This window comes from Eschrichtius robustus, chromosome 15, assembly GCF_028021215.1.
Source record: "Eschrichtius robustus isolate mEscRob2 chromosome 15, mEscRob2.pri, whole genome shotgun sequence".
NCBI lineage: Eukaryota > Metazoa > Chordata > Mammalia > Artiodactyla > Eschrichtiidae > Eschrichtius > Eschrichtius robustus.
This window is the reverse complement of record NC_090838.1, coordinates 38,669,861-38,686,963: the sequence shown is the minus strand read 5'-3', so window position 1 is coordinate 38,686,963 and position 17,103 is coordinate 38,669,861. Positions and strand designations below refer to the sequence as shown.

Genomic DNA, 17,103 nt, shown 5'->3' with positions numbered 1-17,103 from the left:
CTCTTCCCACTACCAGCAAGACCAGGAAGCCCAGGCATCTCGAGGCCTCAGTGTGCCCCTCATTTCTACATCTCCCAACAAGCTGCCTGACCTTTTGAACACCTTGGGCCCGGCACTTAGTCCCTTTGGGGGCCCACAGTTAATTAGGTTTTGCTTGTGAGAAACCGAGCAACAAGTGGGACCCGAGCAGAGGTGGTGCAGATACAGCTCTTTAGGTCTAGAGATCTGGGGGTGCTGAATCGAAGGGCAAATCCCCACTTGTAACAGGATGGCAGCAGCCACGGACCCTCATCTCCACAGGTGAGGGGGAGAACAGGCCAGGCATGGAAAGGGGCACATCCACAGTCAGACCATTTTTCAGGAGTCCTGGAAGTTTCCTTGGTCTCCTGGTGTTATCAGATTTCCTCCCATCTCAGGAGATGGGAGAAATACAACTCAAACTTGAAAATCATAATTGGCAAGAGCACATAACCCTGGGGGCAGCTGTGGGTAGCGGCAGTTAAAGGCTGGAGAGCTAGCGTCTCCTTTCAGCGTCTGCTAAGATTCCCTCCCAATTGCAGTCAAATCGCTCCAACAGGTAGTTATGTGCCAAATGGTTATATTGCTCTTCTTGTTAATAATGCTGCCTTAATGGTCTGTACTTTATACTCTTCAAAGGTCTTTCCATTGAGATAATGGTTGCAAAAATTATTTTCAAAGTGCAGTACGCTCTTAAAATGCATGGTTTTACTGAAACTCTAGCTCATTTCAAACTTATAATAACAGTACTCGTAGAAAGCAGTTAGTGTATCTAACCCCCATTTAGGAATAGGAAACAGAGAGAGGTTAAGTTACCTTTCTATGTCACACAAGTCTGAAAAAGATCTAGAACAGTCTCTCAGAGTCCTAGAGATTTTTGAGAGCTCCTCTGAACCGCCTATGGAGGCTGGCTTTGCCAGGGACACAAAAGAAGTAAAAAGTGGCCCTAGGGGCATTTACAATCTGTTTGGCAAAACAAAGGGTAAGAAATATGGAATGCTGTGGTCATCCCCTGACACTAATTTTGGAGGCAAAGGAATTCAAGTGGGTGAAAGTTTGTCCCTTTCCAAAATAAACATGTACTCTGCCTCGGCCCAGAAAATCTAACTCCAGGAGAATTGTTACGTCATTACCCTTGTAACATTTGGATCCATACAAGGAGCTACAGGTGGCCCAGCATCCCAAGGCTTATGTTGATCTGAGTGTGGAAAATGGTTCAAATGTGCCCAAATGAATGGCTTAGGAAAGAACGAATCAACGTTCATGGTCATCTCAGACTCCTTTCTGCCCGGGTGCTCTGGTCACCAGGATTTCTCAAGGCCCAACGCTGGCCAGAAGCTTCTGTGACTACACCACCACCAAGTGTGCCCAGGTCCCATCACCGAACGGACCCAGGTGGGGCAAACAGTTTGCTAGGAGTTTCGCAGAGGCAAAACTGTTATTTTCAAACGTACTTTTACTTTGGAAAGGAAGAGAAAAGAAAAAAAAAAAAAACAGAGAGGAATAGACATGGTAAGTTCACAGGTTTCCTACCCTAATGGTGTCGTCACAGATTAGCTGGGTTAGATCACCCTCTTCTCCCTTCCGGGGGCTTATCTGGAGCTGTGGGCAGGTGGATGCTAAACTGGGATTCTAGCTCTAGCTAGATTAAGGTAAACACCACTTCCTGGCCTATGGGGTTTCTCAGGACATCCCTGAGGCCACTTCCCAGGGACTGCCCAAGGCCCCAGACAGCCCCTGTGTCTGGGCTGGCTGCACTGAGCTCTGCGGCTCTCCACCACCTGCAGTCCTGGGGGAGGAAGCCTCCATCCACCTGGCTCCAGAGGGTCCTTCCTGGGCTCAGGCCCAGATTTCAGCAGCCTGCACAGAGTAGGTGTGAAATGTGAGCACACCACTGAATAAAGCAATCCTCCCTGGGGGGGGGAACAATTTCCCAGTTCGACAACCATTTACGAATTACTGAGGGGCTGGAAAAGGAAGAAGAGACGGGACATGCAATTGTCACAATGACATTAAATTCCAAGCCAAGAGCTATCAGGAGTAGCGGCCTCCCTCGAAGTACCATTGGACGGGGTGTGCTAAAGTGACTTGCTTGGCCTTTGCTGGGCCCTGGTGTGGGAACTTCTTCAGGGATTCAGGATCTCTGCCAAGGCCCTGCTCGCAAGTGTCCAGCCATGACCGCAAATGCTTCTAAATACCTCCAGGAGAAAGGTTCTACCTGCTGTGGGTATAACTACCCTACCCTAGCTACCCTACCAGGTGACTCCAGAAAGATGGCTCCTTTTATCTCTGGCTACATCTGTCCAAGAACACCAGAGCTCAGGCTTTAGGGAATGGTGTAGCCACACAACAGGAAAGGAGAAGCCAAGGAACAGCTCAGCTGCCACTTCACGCAGGGGATGCAACTCCCAGTGATCAGTAGAGACTGACAAAAAGCATGGCCATCTCTCTCCCTACAAATAGTGGGGCATTGAAGGGCCTGTCCTATCTTTCTGTAATGATCAGACTCAAAAACCTAGAATCTACAATGACAAAGGGCAAGAAGGGATAGAACAAAAGCCCCCATCACGTTATTAAGGGGACAGAGGCTTCACCATCAAAATGAGAACGTGGAATGAGCACCACTGCACCCGTCCACAGAGCCCGATGGAAGCTATTTTAGAACACAGTAAGCTGTCCCCTTCCAGCCGCCTACTCTGGACACTGGGAGGCATTTATTACCCTGAGGCGTAGTACAGTCCAAAAAGAAATATATTCTAGAGTAATTTGGGCACACTTGCAGATGACTGATTTCCTAAGCAATACAGAGGAACATCCTTAGCCTTATGAAGGACAACCATGGCACCCTCCAACCACCCTTTGGTGCTTACACTAGAGCCAGCTGGAAGATAACAGATGTGCCCTGAGCAGCTCCCAGTCCAAATAACTCCCAAGAGAAGCAGGCACTGCTCCTGTGGCCCCAAGGCAGCCCTAAGATTCCATCACATCATGACTCAAAGAGGAATCATGATGTCCTCAACTTCCCAACACCAGCCTGGGCTTGGTCCCCCATCTCCCATCTTTTAACGCAGCTCCAGATTCAGCTCTGGGAGGAGCCGGCTCACCAGCACTGGCCTGTACACCCTCATTATTCCTACCTCCTCATTTTACTCCAGCTGTTCACCCCCGCTGGAATGCCCCGAACCCATCTGCCTATCCAAATTCTACCTAATCTTCAAGACCTACCTCTTAATGCTCCTCCATTAAACCTCCCTCTAATCTATGCTGATCAGTTCCTTTCCTGAAACTATTCACAACACACAAGATCTGTTTACCCTTATTCGCACTCAGTTACTATCAATCTTCCACAGTTGCTCAATGTTTTATCTGAGCTAGTTCTGACTTCCTAACAAGATAGCAACATCGTAAAGATGGGGCTTAGACAACCATTAACGTAAACCATCTTGCATTGTTTTAAACAAATCATTTTAGGAATTCCTTGACTCACCAACTAGACTCTAAGCCTCCTGAGTGCAGGGGACTAGACTCTAATGCCTCTTTGTAACCTCACTACATGGCATGGCACCTGAATTTAGTAGGTAACCTAGAATGTTTGTACACGGTGATGATGACAGTATCCACACAAACTTCACTACATGCATGGTGGGTGACCAAGGAGGATGGGTAAGTTGATCTGAGCAAAGGTTTCTGCCTAAATCTCTAACCTGCTGCACTAAGCCCAAAGTTCATGACATAGATCGAATTACTGAGTCTACAAACAATTACTGGGCACCAAATGTGGGCCTCTGTTCTGAGGGCTGTGGGAAGAAAGAACAGAAAAAGATAACTGGGTTTCTGCTCCTGAAGGACTTACCACCTATGTGGTGATCAGGGACAGATACACACACATACACACTGAAAAGCAAATCGTAAGAGCATCATACAAGTAATAAGACACAGACTGAAGACCATATAAATGCAGGGGTAACCAATGTGCTGCGAATCAGGAAGGCCCCGTAAGGAAGATGATTTCTAAACTGAGAGTGGGTACTCCCCTACACACACTTTCCCACCTGGTTTTTTTAAACTTTAACCTAGAGCAAGTAAGTACTTTGTTGTTTGGCTGGTACTTGCCTTGGTGCATTGGGCAATCTTGAAGTGAAGCACTGACTTCACAATACTAGCCTAATGTTTGCATTTGATGTAAATCATGTATCAACCAGACCTGCCTATGGTCTTGTGGGTATTTTTTTCTTTTTCCTCTCTCTTCTTCTTCTTTTTTTTTTTTTTAAAGGAAAATAAATAAAGGGCTCAAATCTACATGAAAAAGAAAAGCAGAGCCCAAGAGCCAGGCTTTCCAAGTGAACCAAGAGATATTGACAAAGCAATTGTATGATTTTTTTTTTAATTAAGCATGATTTTGGGGACTCAAAATATGCACGGTGTTTACAAGGCACATTAGAGAATTAGACGTCCTTGCCCTTGAGCAACACGTAATGTTGCTGGAAAGACAAGAACACATGAAATGTCATTAGATAACAAGGAAATATAATCAGGCGGGCTCTCTCGCATAAGTCACCAAGAGCTAGAAAGGAGTGGAGCAGGAGGTGCTGGTGTGGGAACTACTGCAGAAGGTTCTGTAGGACTTGGGGGACTCAGGCTCATGCTAGGAAAGCGGGAGATACTCGAGTACAAAGAGAAGTTAGGAGAGCATCCTAGATGGAGGGACTGGGCTGAGGGAGCAGAGGTGGGAAGGAGACCTGTGACGTGGAATGAACCAGCCCTTGCGGCAGAGCAAGGAGACTGGCACATCTGGGGTTCAGGAAGCACACTGGGTGATGGGGAATGGGGTGAGAGGGCTGGAGTGGGGTCCCTGATTGTCAACGAGATGAATTCCCACAGCTGTGTAGGCTGCCCTTGGGAAGAAAACTGGACCAAGGATCCATGTCCTCATTCAGGTTTTGTGTGTGTCTAGCTAATCCTTGGAGATCTTTAAGAGAAACACTCAAATCCACAAAAGGAACCCCATCCCCACCCTGAAGACTCTCTGTGCTCCAAGGACATGACAACCCTGCCTAAAATAGGGGCAGTATCAGCACCATGCAAACCTGTTCTGAGAGGCTAGGAAAGCTCTTTTAGCAGCCAGGCTGCTTCCCAGCCAGTCAGATAGCAGGGAAATGCACGGGGGTGCTAATTTCCAGAGAATATCAGAAAGCACCAGAAAGTGGGGCAGCCACACAGTGGACCAGGATTTCCCCCTGACTTCTTGACCACCCAAAAGAACCTCACCAAATGGGAGGGGCTGTGTCGGCTGTGCCAGGACATGCAGAGCGAAGGCAAGGAAGCCAAAAAACTGTGAAGGGGCTGGCTCCCATGCCCCACCTACCACTAATTCCCCTGAATCCCTGATATAGAAGAAAAGACAGACTCCTGTGGCATGGCGATATGGTTACATTTATAGAAGCTCCCTTGTCACCAGCAAAATGTGACCTTCATACTTTTCTTATCTTAATATCTGGATAAACATTTGTTGTGCAAGCACACAAATAAAGGTTCTAAGGGTGAAATGTGGTGTGTCCAGTAACACCACGCAGCTCTGAACCCAGGCACCAGAAAGTCCTTTTGGCTCTGGAGATGACTTCTCTCTCTCTTTACACTGGGCACCAAAATTAGCTTCATCAACCTCAGCCAGTGCTGGAGTGAAGGCTGCCATGCTAAAATAGTATCTGAGAACTCTTGGAAACACAGGAGAGAAACACAAGGTTACGGTGGTTTACAAACACCGAAGAAAGCAATTTCACTGGAGTGCTTCTTAAACCAGATATAGAGGGAAGGAGCTTTATTGGGGTTTAGCCTGGAATCTTCACAGAGCGAATGATATTCTTCTAGCTCCCTGAATTCTCCACATGGCATATTTTATATACCGTGATATAGTCAATTAAACATGAGTATTTTCATTCAGAAAAATAGTGTAGAGGTTATATGTTCATAAAAGAGTGGTTATCAAATGATCTGTGCTTTACTTGCACGGTCCTATTATTTCTAGAACACTCTGTAGAAACATCACAGAGTCCCATTTCCCCATATATCTGACCGTCCAGAATTGTTTTTTTAAATTTTGTTTTGAAGTTCTGAAGAATGGGCCCTCGAAGAGCTCCTCACAGGCACTATTTTCTGCTGTTTCCACATGGAATTCATAAACAGAGACAAGCAACCGATTTTGTGTGCGCACATAAAGCCATTCTTTCCTGCAACTGCGTATGACGTATTTTCCAGGACAATCTTTCTCAATACTCCAAAGTGCTTCAGCAACAGGAAGCTGTAAAGGTAGGAAGGAGGCCTGTAGATATTTGCTGTAATTACTCATTAGTAATGAGAGTAGTTAGCACTGAAGTTTGAGTCACCCCCTTTGGGCTCATGCTCCTTCATTAGCTTATAACAGGTGCCCAGGAGGACACCTGGGTCCAGTTCTAGCTTTCACTGCAGGTGACATGGTTTGCTTCTTTTCACAGCTCAATTTCTCAAACATAAAATTAGGATAATGTGTTACCCTTCCTTCCCCCTGCCCTCTACCCAGAGGCAGTCAGGACAAATCTTATTCCAAGTGGTAACAATATGAAAAATTTGTATCAAGGGTAAAATATACATATTTGTTAAAACGAATACAACATCAAGAGACAGAGAGAGAGAGAGAGAGAGAGAGACAGAAAGAGAGAGAGAACTGTACGACTAGATACCCAGCACAGTGATTTAAATGATTATTACCAAAAAAAAAAAAAAATCATACACTTTAACCAATGTATTTTTAAAGGATTTATAAAATTCTTCTGAACACAGATTGAGGCCATGTGTCCCCTTATTCATAGTGAGCCACTGACTCCCCAGTCATAGGTCAAGAGCAGGGAGACAGACTGAAAACGAGACCAAAAGAGTCAACTAAAGCTGTTACAGAATTGATGAACTTCTAAAAAGACTATCATATCAGCTGTACCCCCAGCATCTGTGGGCAGCCAACACCGCAATGGGGGTTAGTTAACCTCCAACATTACAAGTGTGAGTACAGAAAATGGAGTCATTTTCCCACTCGTGTGCTTTATTATACAGCTTCATCCAATAAAATCACTCATCTGTTATGATTCCTAGCACTAACCTCTCAGGTTTGATTTTTTTATTCAAAGGTACCATGGATATGGGATGCAGAAAGTCACTGGAGGAATATAAGAAGAGATTTCTAACAAACCACTTCCTTGGCTTTGTAAAATTGGGAAAACGCCAGATGGGGGCATGGCAAATCAATATATATTTTTTAATGGGGTCATTTTCCTTACTAACAAACCATCTTTTCTGAAATATCTTTCCACATGAGAAAAGGACCTGCTTCCCAGAGTCATTATCTCACATAGAAGTTACTTGTAACTTTAAAAGTGAAGAATTTTTCCAAGTGAAGGGGGGAAAATGTGCCTCCTGGGAACATGTAAAGGTTCTGATGGTCATGCCATATTATAAGTTTGCTGATGTACAACTGGCCCCTGGAAACAGTCTAAGGAGGTCAAGCTAACCGGTACTCTTGAGAATTCAGGAAAAAACAAGACCACTTAGAGGTAGATAATATTCTGGTCCATTCCACACACCTGTCTTCTTGGCTCCAGAGAGCTCACAGGGCCCCGGCACTCTTCTTGATCTCATACTTGCAGATCAGTTCTGTGGCTTTCCATAGCGGGACCAGACCACTGGGGACAAACTGCACCAACCTCTACTTGAAAATCGCAGATACTGGCACGCCATGCATGGCCATCACACATACAGTGATATGCAATTGCCAATATGGCTTGCTTCTCTCTCCGTTATGATGTGTTCATGCAATTGTGTTTTACAGCACTAGGAAAACTCAACAAGCCCTTCGAGGTTCACAGTGCAGAGGCCAATGGTGTGATGGCTGTGAAAGCTTGGGGCTCATCAGAGAAGGGCTCTATAAAAACGCACCATACTATTATTGCAATGATCATAGCTATTCCTTATTTCCCCGTCCACTCTCTCCTTCCTGTGCTCACAATTTCAAAAGATCAAAAGGGCCAGAGGCAGTCTTGTGCAACTTGATTTGGAGATGGCTCTCCAGAAGCCACGGAGGAAGAGCTTCGAACAGGTTCTTCTGCACAATGGAGTCTGAAGGTTACAGGAATTACTTAAGTCTTGCCACCTGTTAAGAGTGGGAGGTGGAAAGCTTTCAACTTCTTGGGGGCAGTAGAGAACCACCTCCTGCCACAGTGGAGGAAAACCCATGAAAAGTTAAGAGTTTCCAGGGCTTCCAGGTCTACCGTTCATATCTTCAATCCCTGTCTGTGTGTGAGGTTCCATACAAGTGATGAGTCACAAAAGAGAAAAGTAATTATAATAATTATAAATACAACAGCAAAAGCAGTTATCATTTATAGAGTACTTTCGATGGGTTGGGCATGGTACTAGATACTTTATAGATATCTTAGGTAAGGTAAGGCAGTGTGGATCACTGGTTAAGAGTACAGACTCTGGGGAAATCAGCTCGGTGCTCTGTGTCCACCTAGAGAGGTGGGATAGGGAGGGTGTGAGGGAGATGCAAGAGGGAGGGGATATGGGGGTATATGTATAGGCATAGCTGATTCACTTTGTTATAAAGCAGAAACTAACACAACAATGTAAAGCAACTATACTCCAATAAAGATGTTACTAAATAAATAAATAAATAAAGTTTAAAAAACATACTAACAACAACAAAAAAAAGAGTACAGGCTCTGGAGGCATTTTGCCCCATTCGAATCCCAGCTCCACCCATACTACCCATTTGACCTTTGGCAATTCACCTTTCTATACTTTGGTTTTCCCATCAGTGAAATGGGGATAATGACAGGGCTTATCTCACAGGTTGTTATGAGGATTAAAAGAGTTCACCCATGGAAAGTTCTGAGGACAGTGTTTACACAAATATGTGTTTGAGTTTTTTTTGTTTCGTCCTATTGCAGATATAATTTCTATTAAGGACACCCACATTCCTAGTACCTAAAAAGACCTCCAATAACTGTTTGAGGACGATGGAAAACATGAGGATAAGATTTCATGGCCATTTTAAGAAGCAGTAACAAAATGAACCACACCATACATGTACACAATGGAATATTACTCAGTCATTAAAAAGGAACGAAAGTGTGCAATTTGCAGAGACATGGATGGACCTAGAGGCTGTCATACACAGTGAAGTAAGTCAGAAGAAAAAAATGAATATCGTATAATATCACTTATATGTGGAATCTAGAAAAATGATACAGATGAACTTATTTGCAAAGCAGAAGTAGAGACACAGACATAGGGAATGGATGTATGGATACTGGGGGAGGTGGGTGGGGGAAGGGAGGGGTGGGATGAACTGGGAGATTGAGATTGACATATATACACTACTATGTATAAAACAAGTAACTAATGAGGACCTACTGTATAGCACAGGGAACTCTACTCAGTATTCTGTGATGACCTAAATGGGAAGGAAATCCAAAAAAGAGGGGATATATGTATAGCTGATTCACTTTGCTGTACAGCAGAAGCTAACACAACATTGTAAAGCAACTGTACTCCAATACAAATTTTTAAAAATTACTAAAAAGAATGAACCACACCAGAATTAAGCCTGTGCAGGGCACTCGGTTCCCCTTCCTCCCATTACTGAGGGTAGACATGTGGGTGGACAGACAGGTGGGTACAGGTAAGGTTAAGCTGCACTACAGAATCTTTACTAGATGTACACACCAACCTCCTCTCCCATCTCCAAGACAGGGAGGGACACTGGCAGTGAAATGGAGGACCTCTCTGAGACCTGAACAGTAAGATCCTAAAAGGTAAGGCAGTTGCCAAATCAGACATCCAAGAGCAAGGGCTTGCCTTCTCCAGATCACAGAACTTTGGAAAGCCTATTAGAGCTGAACTGACTTCCCTTGGGGAAAAATATGCTTTTATCCATAATACCAGCAGCCAGTTTCAGAGGCTCATGGACCACCCCTCTGAAGTCCATTCACAAAGCCCAGATTAAGAAACTCTCTCTCCCTTCTTGGTCTTCCTAGAATCATAGCTATCTCCACGATTATCCTCAGCAGGACCAGAATCTCTATCCCGAGCCTCCCTCCATGCCCCTCACCAAAGCAAGTGTACAAAGAAGAGTAAACATTCAGCTTTGGGGGCCCTTCTGTCTATGGTGTCAGACAACACCACAGGGATACCCTTGAACCCCCCCACTTTTCATTACTCTCATTACCCTCAACACTGACTCCCCCTGTTTGACCTCCCTCAGAGCCAGTCTTTATGCTGGTGATCAGGGCCTACCCTGTGTGATTCCAGGGAAAACTAGGAACCCATTCTCCCACTCCCCAACACACAATACTTCTCAATAATTGTCTGTGCTTAAATGTGTAGTTACCGATTGAAATGCTATTAAGAACTTCTTATCTTTAGCTTCAAACGATTTGATCTCAACAGAAAAGTGACAGGTAAGCTGCCAGCTACTGTATTTTTAGTTAAGCTTCCTTGTGTGTCCTTCCCCTCCTCACAAACAAACTAAGCAACTTGAAGACCAGGACCACATTCCCTTATTTCTTAATATCTCTCCAGCATTTTATCCAAAGAGGGAGTAGGTGTTCAATACACATTTGTTGTCTTTATTGGTTTACATCGTGAATAGCAGAGCTGGTTTTCATCATGAAACTAGACATTGGTACTGGGGAGGGTGGGGGTAAAGGGTACTGGGGACCCTGCGAGCAAACATTGATAACTTTACAATACTGGCAAAAGCCCTACCTGCTATGAACTATCAATGATGGTCAGTACCAAATACAATAGGGAAGATTTATTAGGCTAAAATGAAAACTCATGTTGGTATGGGACAGAACTGAGGAAAATACAAACAAACAAAAAAAGGCCAATACCACTGGAGAGATTTTCTGAGAAGTAGAAAAGCCTAAATCTTGAGATAATTAATGACAGCAAATATTTTCAAATGTATTGGGCTGAAATCCTGGAGCACTAAGAATTATCTAATTGGTTCCTTCTATTTGTAAACATTTTACAGAATAGATTCCTAGAAAGTTGAGGATCACCCTACACACACACACACACACACACACACACACACACACACACACACAGAAAGAGAGAGACACAGACTGACTGATTTACATTCAAAGTGAATTAAACAGTTTTGGTCTCCTGGTTTTCACTCCTAGTAAAAATGCTAACTTATTCAATACAGGAATCAATCTATCAATAGTAGCTGCTTGAATGTCTCTGCTGACAGGTAGTTCTCTGCCTCATAAAGCAATTTGCTCCACCGGAGAACAGTCCTTGCATAAAATAATCGTAAGCTTCCCATCAGCAATGCTGAAAAAAACCTGTAGTCATAGCATTCTTTTGAACTTCATGAAAGCTGTGTGAATTAAATTTTATTCACCTGAAACTATAATGTGTTCCATCAATTCCTTATCACACCTGCATTCTGGTAATGCAATTGGAAAGAGACATCAAATGTTGAAGGAATATTTATAGTAAATATATTTAAATTGAGAAAAACCGTCCAGCAATACTTTTGCCTTCCGAATAGAAAAAAAGGTGGGCTTTGATTTTATTTTAGCAGAGGAACCACTACATCCAGTTGGCAGGGGGAGCCGGAGATAGAAAACTTCTGATCTGCTACTCCTGATCTTCCTCCCACCAAAGGCCCCACACTAAGCAATAGAAGCTTTCTGGAAAGGAGCTCTGAGCTGGGTCTGGCTTTGGGAATGGACTTTGATCCCTGATTATCCAAGGATCCAACTTATATTTACCCAAACCACTCTCCAATCCCCATGTACCTAAGAACTTCCAGACTATTTTCTCTTCCAGGGAAGGGGCTCAGAAATTGTTTTATCAGGAAGTGAGTAGCCCAGACACTTTCTAGCTCTTCACAGAACCAGGAACCTTGATTAATGAGACCTTCACTTCACTCCTGACAGACGAGTGCAGAAAGTGAGTGAGTGCAGCACCCTTAGCAAGCTCGTTTCTGGCCATCTCTGATGTCACTAGGAATTCCCACCACCGCTAAAAGAGCACACTTTGAAACCCAGTTGGCCAGCCAACGTTTAGAAAGCAAACTCTTTTTTATTAAACATTAACATCTCCATCGATGCATGAACGTTCTGGAACAAAATAATCCCGCCCACTTCTTGAAAGACTGTTGTTAGAAGGAACATTGCAAATGTTCCATGAATCTGGAATTTTGGGGAAGAAATGGCTCTGCAGAACCAGAAGAATCACATCTTAAGAACCTATACACAGAATCCTAATCTGAAAGCCCCCATAGCAGGTGTCACACCGAACTTGTGAGGCACTCTGGCAAAGCTAAGGACCGCCACTTACATGACACACCAACTTTCAATGCATTGGTTCACATATTTGAATTACACCTTGGTCCTGCAAGGAGCATGCCCCCAGCAAACAGAGCCAGACTAGAAAAGTAAATATGTCTCAAAACAATTAGCCCAACAGGAATTGGACAACCTCTCTTAGGACTCCGGATGGTGAGGGACACACTGTTTGCCCTGCCAGTCTGCGACATAAAACCAAAGGCAAGGCGCAGAAAGCAGACACGCGGGGCCACCGCCTCTGGCCTCCTAGGCATCTCACAGGCAATCCCCACAGTGGTTCTTAAACCTGCCGCTCTAGCGAATAATTCGGAGTCTGATTGCCCAACTTTTTCCTGCTCCGATTCGGGCTCCCTCTATCTCTAACGAAAGAGGCACTACAGCCAGATATGTCGAAATAGTTCTGCCCCTGCTCCCAAGTTTCTTGCGACGATTAACATACATAATAGTACAGGACCCGCGCAAAGCCGCGCGGGAGAAGCTGACACTTCACACATCTGTCAAGATTACCATCAGGCCCCACCTCCGCGATTGCAACATTCACCGATAGGCATCACAGTTGTAAAATGTACAATAAGTTCCCTCGCCGGCTCCAGAGCCTAGCGCGCGCAGAGAAGCTGACTATAACTTTGTCTTCTAATCGTTCAGCCATTACTATTGGCAGGCTATACTGGTTTAACAAAATGCGTTGGAATCTTAAAGTCCCTTCCCTGCTTCGCTGCCCTTCAAAGACACAGGACTCCAGGGCTGCTCCGAGGCCCCCGGGGGCGAGCGACGGCTGCAGTCTCAGGGCCCAGAACGGCCAGGGCAAGACTCCCTCAGCCGTCTCAAACCTGGGGGCGCCACCGTGACGCGGGAGGGGAGCTGCGGCCTCAACCCGGGAGCCGGGCTCAATCCCCTCCCCCCAGCGATCCGGGAGCGAAGGGCCCGGGCGCTCGGCCAGAACGGGCGCGATTCGCTCCCGTTTATCAAATCCTTATCGGTGCCCCGAGGTGGGAACCGCCGCTTTCGACCAGAGGATACACGGCTTCTGGCTCCGGTCCCACAGTGGAAGTCGAAACAAGAGTAAATCGACCCAAGCACTGAGCTCTTCGGGCTCCCCGGCTCGAGGCCGGTCACCCCAGCCCATCGCGGCTGGGTCCCCATTCCCCGAACCACCGCACAGCCTCCCAGCAGCTGATCTCCAGCGGCTCAGGCCCTTCAGCCGGCCGCGCGTTCGATTACAGTTCTCCGCACACCAGCCCCGCCAGCCGCCGTCGAAAACGGGGCTGAAAGCTCCAGCCCGCGGGGCAGCACGAACGGAGGTTGGGAGGAGAGGGGGGCCGGGCGGCAAGCCACGCACGACTGCGGGAGGCAAGGCGGTTCCCACGTCTGCGCGCCACGCCGTGCGCTCTCACCCTCGCCGGGAGAGGGCAGTGAGAGTTGGCCGGGGTTGCCTCTCCACCAGTGCCGAGACGCTGGAGAGGGCAGGCGAGCAGATCGTGGCTGCCCTTCTCTGTCCTCTTGGGAGAGAGACACCGGGACCTGCCGGGAGCGCCCGGTATCGCCATCCCCTCCCCACACACCAAGACACCTGCCTCCGCGAGGCAGCCCGGCCCACTACCCACTCTCCCGCCGAGGCAAGGTGCGGGATCAGGAAAGCGGCTTCTCCCATCTTCCGTAGGGTCTGGAACCCTGGAGTGTGGCCCTTTGCTGCGTCCTGGCCGCTCTACCGGGGCCCTTCCCAGCGCCGCGCTCCGCCTCCGGCCCCTTGCCAGTTTGGGGAGCAGCACGGGCAGAGCTCGTTTGGAAGAACCCCAAGGGTCCCGAGGAAAAGAGAGGAGTGGGTGCTGCCCCTCATGCGGGCCGTGAGAAAGTCGAAAGTTGACCTGAGCCCAGTCAACCAAGAAACATTTCAACATGCTGGCCGCGGGGGTTTGGTGCGGGTGTGGGTTTGGGGGGATGGATTTTGGAAGGTACCCCGGGAGCACCTCCGACCTCTAGGGCCATCTCCCTCGGCCTCCTGGCTTCGCTGCCCGCGCAGATTCCCGACTCCTTCGGGCCACAGAACTCTCAACCGCGAAGCCGCAGCCGCGCGTCCCCAGACGGGGCACCTGCCCTCCCCTGCCAAACTTTCCAAATCTATCCCCCGGCCTCAAATACCGCTCCGCGCTCCTCTCCCAGCGGCTCGCGGTCGCGCCGGTCCCGCGAAGCCCCGCCACTCCCACCCCCCCACCCTGGACCAGCTCCGGACGCCCGTTTACCTTTTCTTCTCCTTGTCAGCTGTCATTGTCGCGGGGGCCCTTTGAGACGCCGAACACCTGAGCTCCAGGGCCGGTGGGGGCTGCCGCCGCTACCTTCGCTGTGGCCCTAGCCCACTCCCGGAGGCCCGCGCCTGTGTTAAAGGTCCCGAGCGCCCGCACAGTCAGGTGGAAGTTTGCGGGCGGCTGGCTAGGTGCGGGGGAGGGGGGTGGAGAAAGGTGACGGGGAGGAACCTGCACGCGGAGGCGGGGTCGGGGAAAGGAGTGGGAGGAGGCTGTCACACGCAAAAAAAGGGCAGCGAGAAGGGGGCCGAGGTTCCTTTTTCCTTGGAAAAGGAGTCGGGAGTCACTCTTCTGGGTTTTCAAAAAAGAAGAAGCGGCTCAAACGACGGGAGTTCGCAGAGTCTGGGGCCGAGCGGACGCGGAGGCTGAGATGACCATACAGTCTCAGGACACTGCCGAGGATTGTACGGCCGCCTCAGGAAAGCTGGGGCGGGAGGCGACGGGCGCCGGAGCTGTGCGGCGGACCGCTCGCGAATGTCGAGCTCGCGGGGCCGCCAGCCCACTTTAAAAACTCCGGCGGCCTGCGGGGGGGGTGGGGAGGGCGCGAGGGGCGCGGGCGCAGCGGGCGGGGGCGGGCGCGCGCCGGAGGGCCCCGCCCCCGCGCGCCCCGCCCCATCCCGCCCGCGCCGCGCGCCCGGGCAGCCCACGGCGTCCCGGCCAATAGGGAAGCGCGGCCGCAGCCTCTGCCCTGACCCCGGCCCGCCCCACTGCCCCCGCGCTCCGCTCGGTTGCGGCCCGCCCGCCCGGCTTCCGCCTTCTGCGGTTCCAGAAGTTGTTTATGAGGTCTAAGGGGTGGCGGGGAGCTAAGAGGGACTCCGCACCGGGGAGGCGCACCTTAAGTGGGGCTAGGCGGCAGCGAGGAGTCGGTCTCCGGGAGTGCTGCAGGAGCGAGAGTATTCCCGTGCGCCGGCGTCCTCCCACCTCTGCCCTGCCCTGGGATCAGGGCACAACCGCGAGCGCCGAGGGTCCCGCGCTTCGCAGAGCCGCTCGGCGGTGCCGCGCTCCCGCGTCCTTCGCCTCGCTGCGTGTCCCATTGGGCCCGGTGACGGTAATTCCGAGGGCCCCAGCGGCTGCGCTCTCGGCCTGGGCGATGCGCTTATTTTTCCGGCAGAACGCAGCTGGCTTTGCCATCCGGAAAGAGAGAGGCTGGGAGACCGATCCCCTGCGCCTTTGGGTCCGCGGGAAACAGTGCAGTGAAATTGAGCTAGTGCTGCCTCTGCTCTTCTCTTCCTTCAGCTGGCACGTCGGTTGCTTGCTGGGTTGTGCTGAGCTAGCGGGGTTGCGGGAGAGGAGGTCCTTCGAGCGGTCTGGCTTGCCGCATCCTGCTCCCAACACCTGGCCACCACCGCGCGGGTCCGGGCCGGTTCAGAATTGGAGAAGGCAGTCTGGCTTTACAATGTGATCTTGGGATAAGAGTTGACAGCGTGTCCTCAAATCGCAGAATTTCAGGGCTGCCCAGTGTATTTCCACGTTCCGATTGAAGCCCTGGTAAGGGACTGCAGGTGTTGGGTGTGGGGAGATCGTAGAGATCCAGGGGCAGGCCGTTAGAGCGCAGGGATTTTTCCAGCTGCTCTTTAAGCGCTGTTATGGACCCGCGCCCGCTAGGGAGCCTCTGCTCTGTCCTTCGCTGAGCTGCTCTCCCAAGAATCCCACCCTATTCCCTACCTACATGGCGCCGATCCAGCAGGGACATTTCTGGAAGGGACCGGGGGCTCTTAATCTTTGAAGCTCATTTGAGAAGGTCCCTGCAGGCGTCACAGGTATGAGTTGAAGAGAAGAGAAAGCATGGGTGGCACCCTCAGACCCTAAGCCTTGCTGTTCCTTTTCCCCCCTTAGTTTCCCCACATTTTATATAAAAATAATCTGCGTAATGAACCTTCAGGACTGTTATACTAAGTGAAATAAGCCAGTCACAAAAAGACAAACACCGTGTGATTCCACTCTTGAAGTTTCTAAACTAGTCAGATTCATAGAAAACAAACAAAAAAACTAGAAGGGGGTGGGGTGAGGGATTCGTGTTTAATAGGCATAGAGTTTGTGTTCTGCAAGATGAGAAAGTTCTAGACAATGAACAATGTGAACATATTTAACAATACCGAACTGTACGCTTAAAAATGGTCAAGGTGGTAAATTTATGCTTTTTTTTAACCATAATACAAAAATAAATGTCAAGAAAAAATAATATACATAAGAATTTTTTTGGTGTAAGTCTGTGTCACCACCAAAATACAAAATAAACATGTGTTTTTCCCTTGCATCCTGTAAGAGGGGTGGAGATATTTTTCAGGAGCTTTTGGAAGGCACTGGAAAGCAGAATAAGGATAGGCGAAAAAAGCAGTGGAGAACTGAGGAACCAAGCACATTTTCTCATTTTCCTAGGGTTGCTGAGC

General features: G+C 48.6%; 1 protein-coding gene across 1 annotated transcript in view; it reads right to left on the bottom strand.

Annotated features, from left to right (window-relative positions):
- Positions 1-15,212, bottom strand: part of EPAS1 (endothelial PAS domain protein 1) — an 89,056-nt gene extending 73,844 nt beyond the window's left edge. Inside the window, exon 1 of the mRNA XM_068564792.1 lies at positions 14,654-15,212. Within this exon, the coding sequence (XP_068420893.1) occupies positions 14,654-14,679 (26 nt within the window). The 5' untranslated portion in view covers positions 14,680-15,212. The remainder of the gene's footprint in view (positions 1-14,653) is intronic.
- Positions 15,213-17,103: the final 1,891 nt, after the last annotated feature.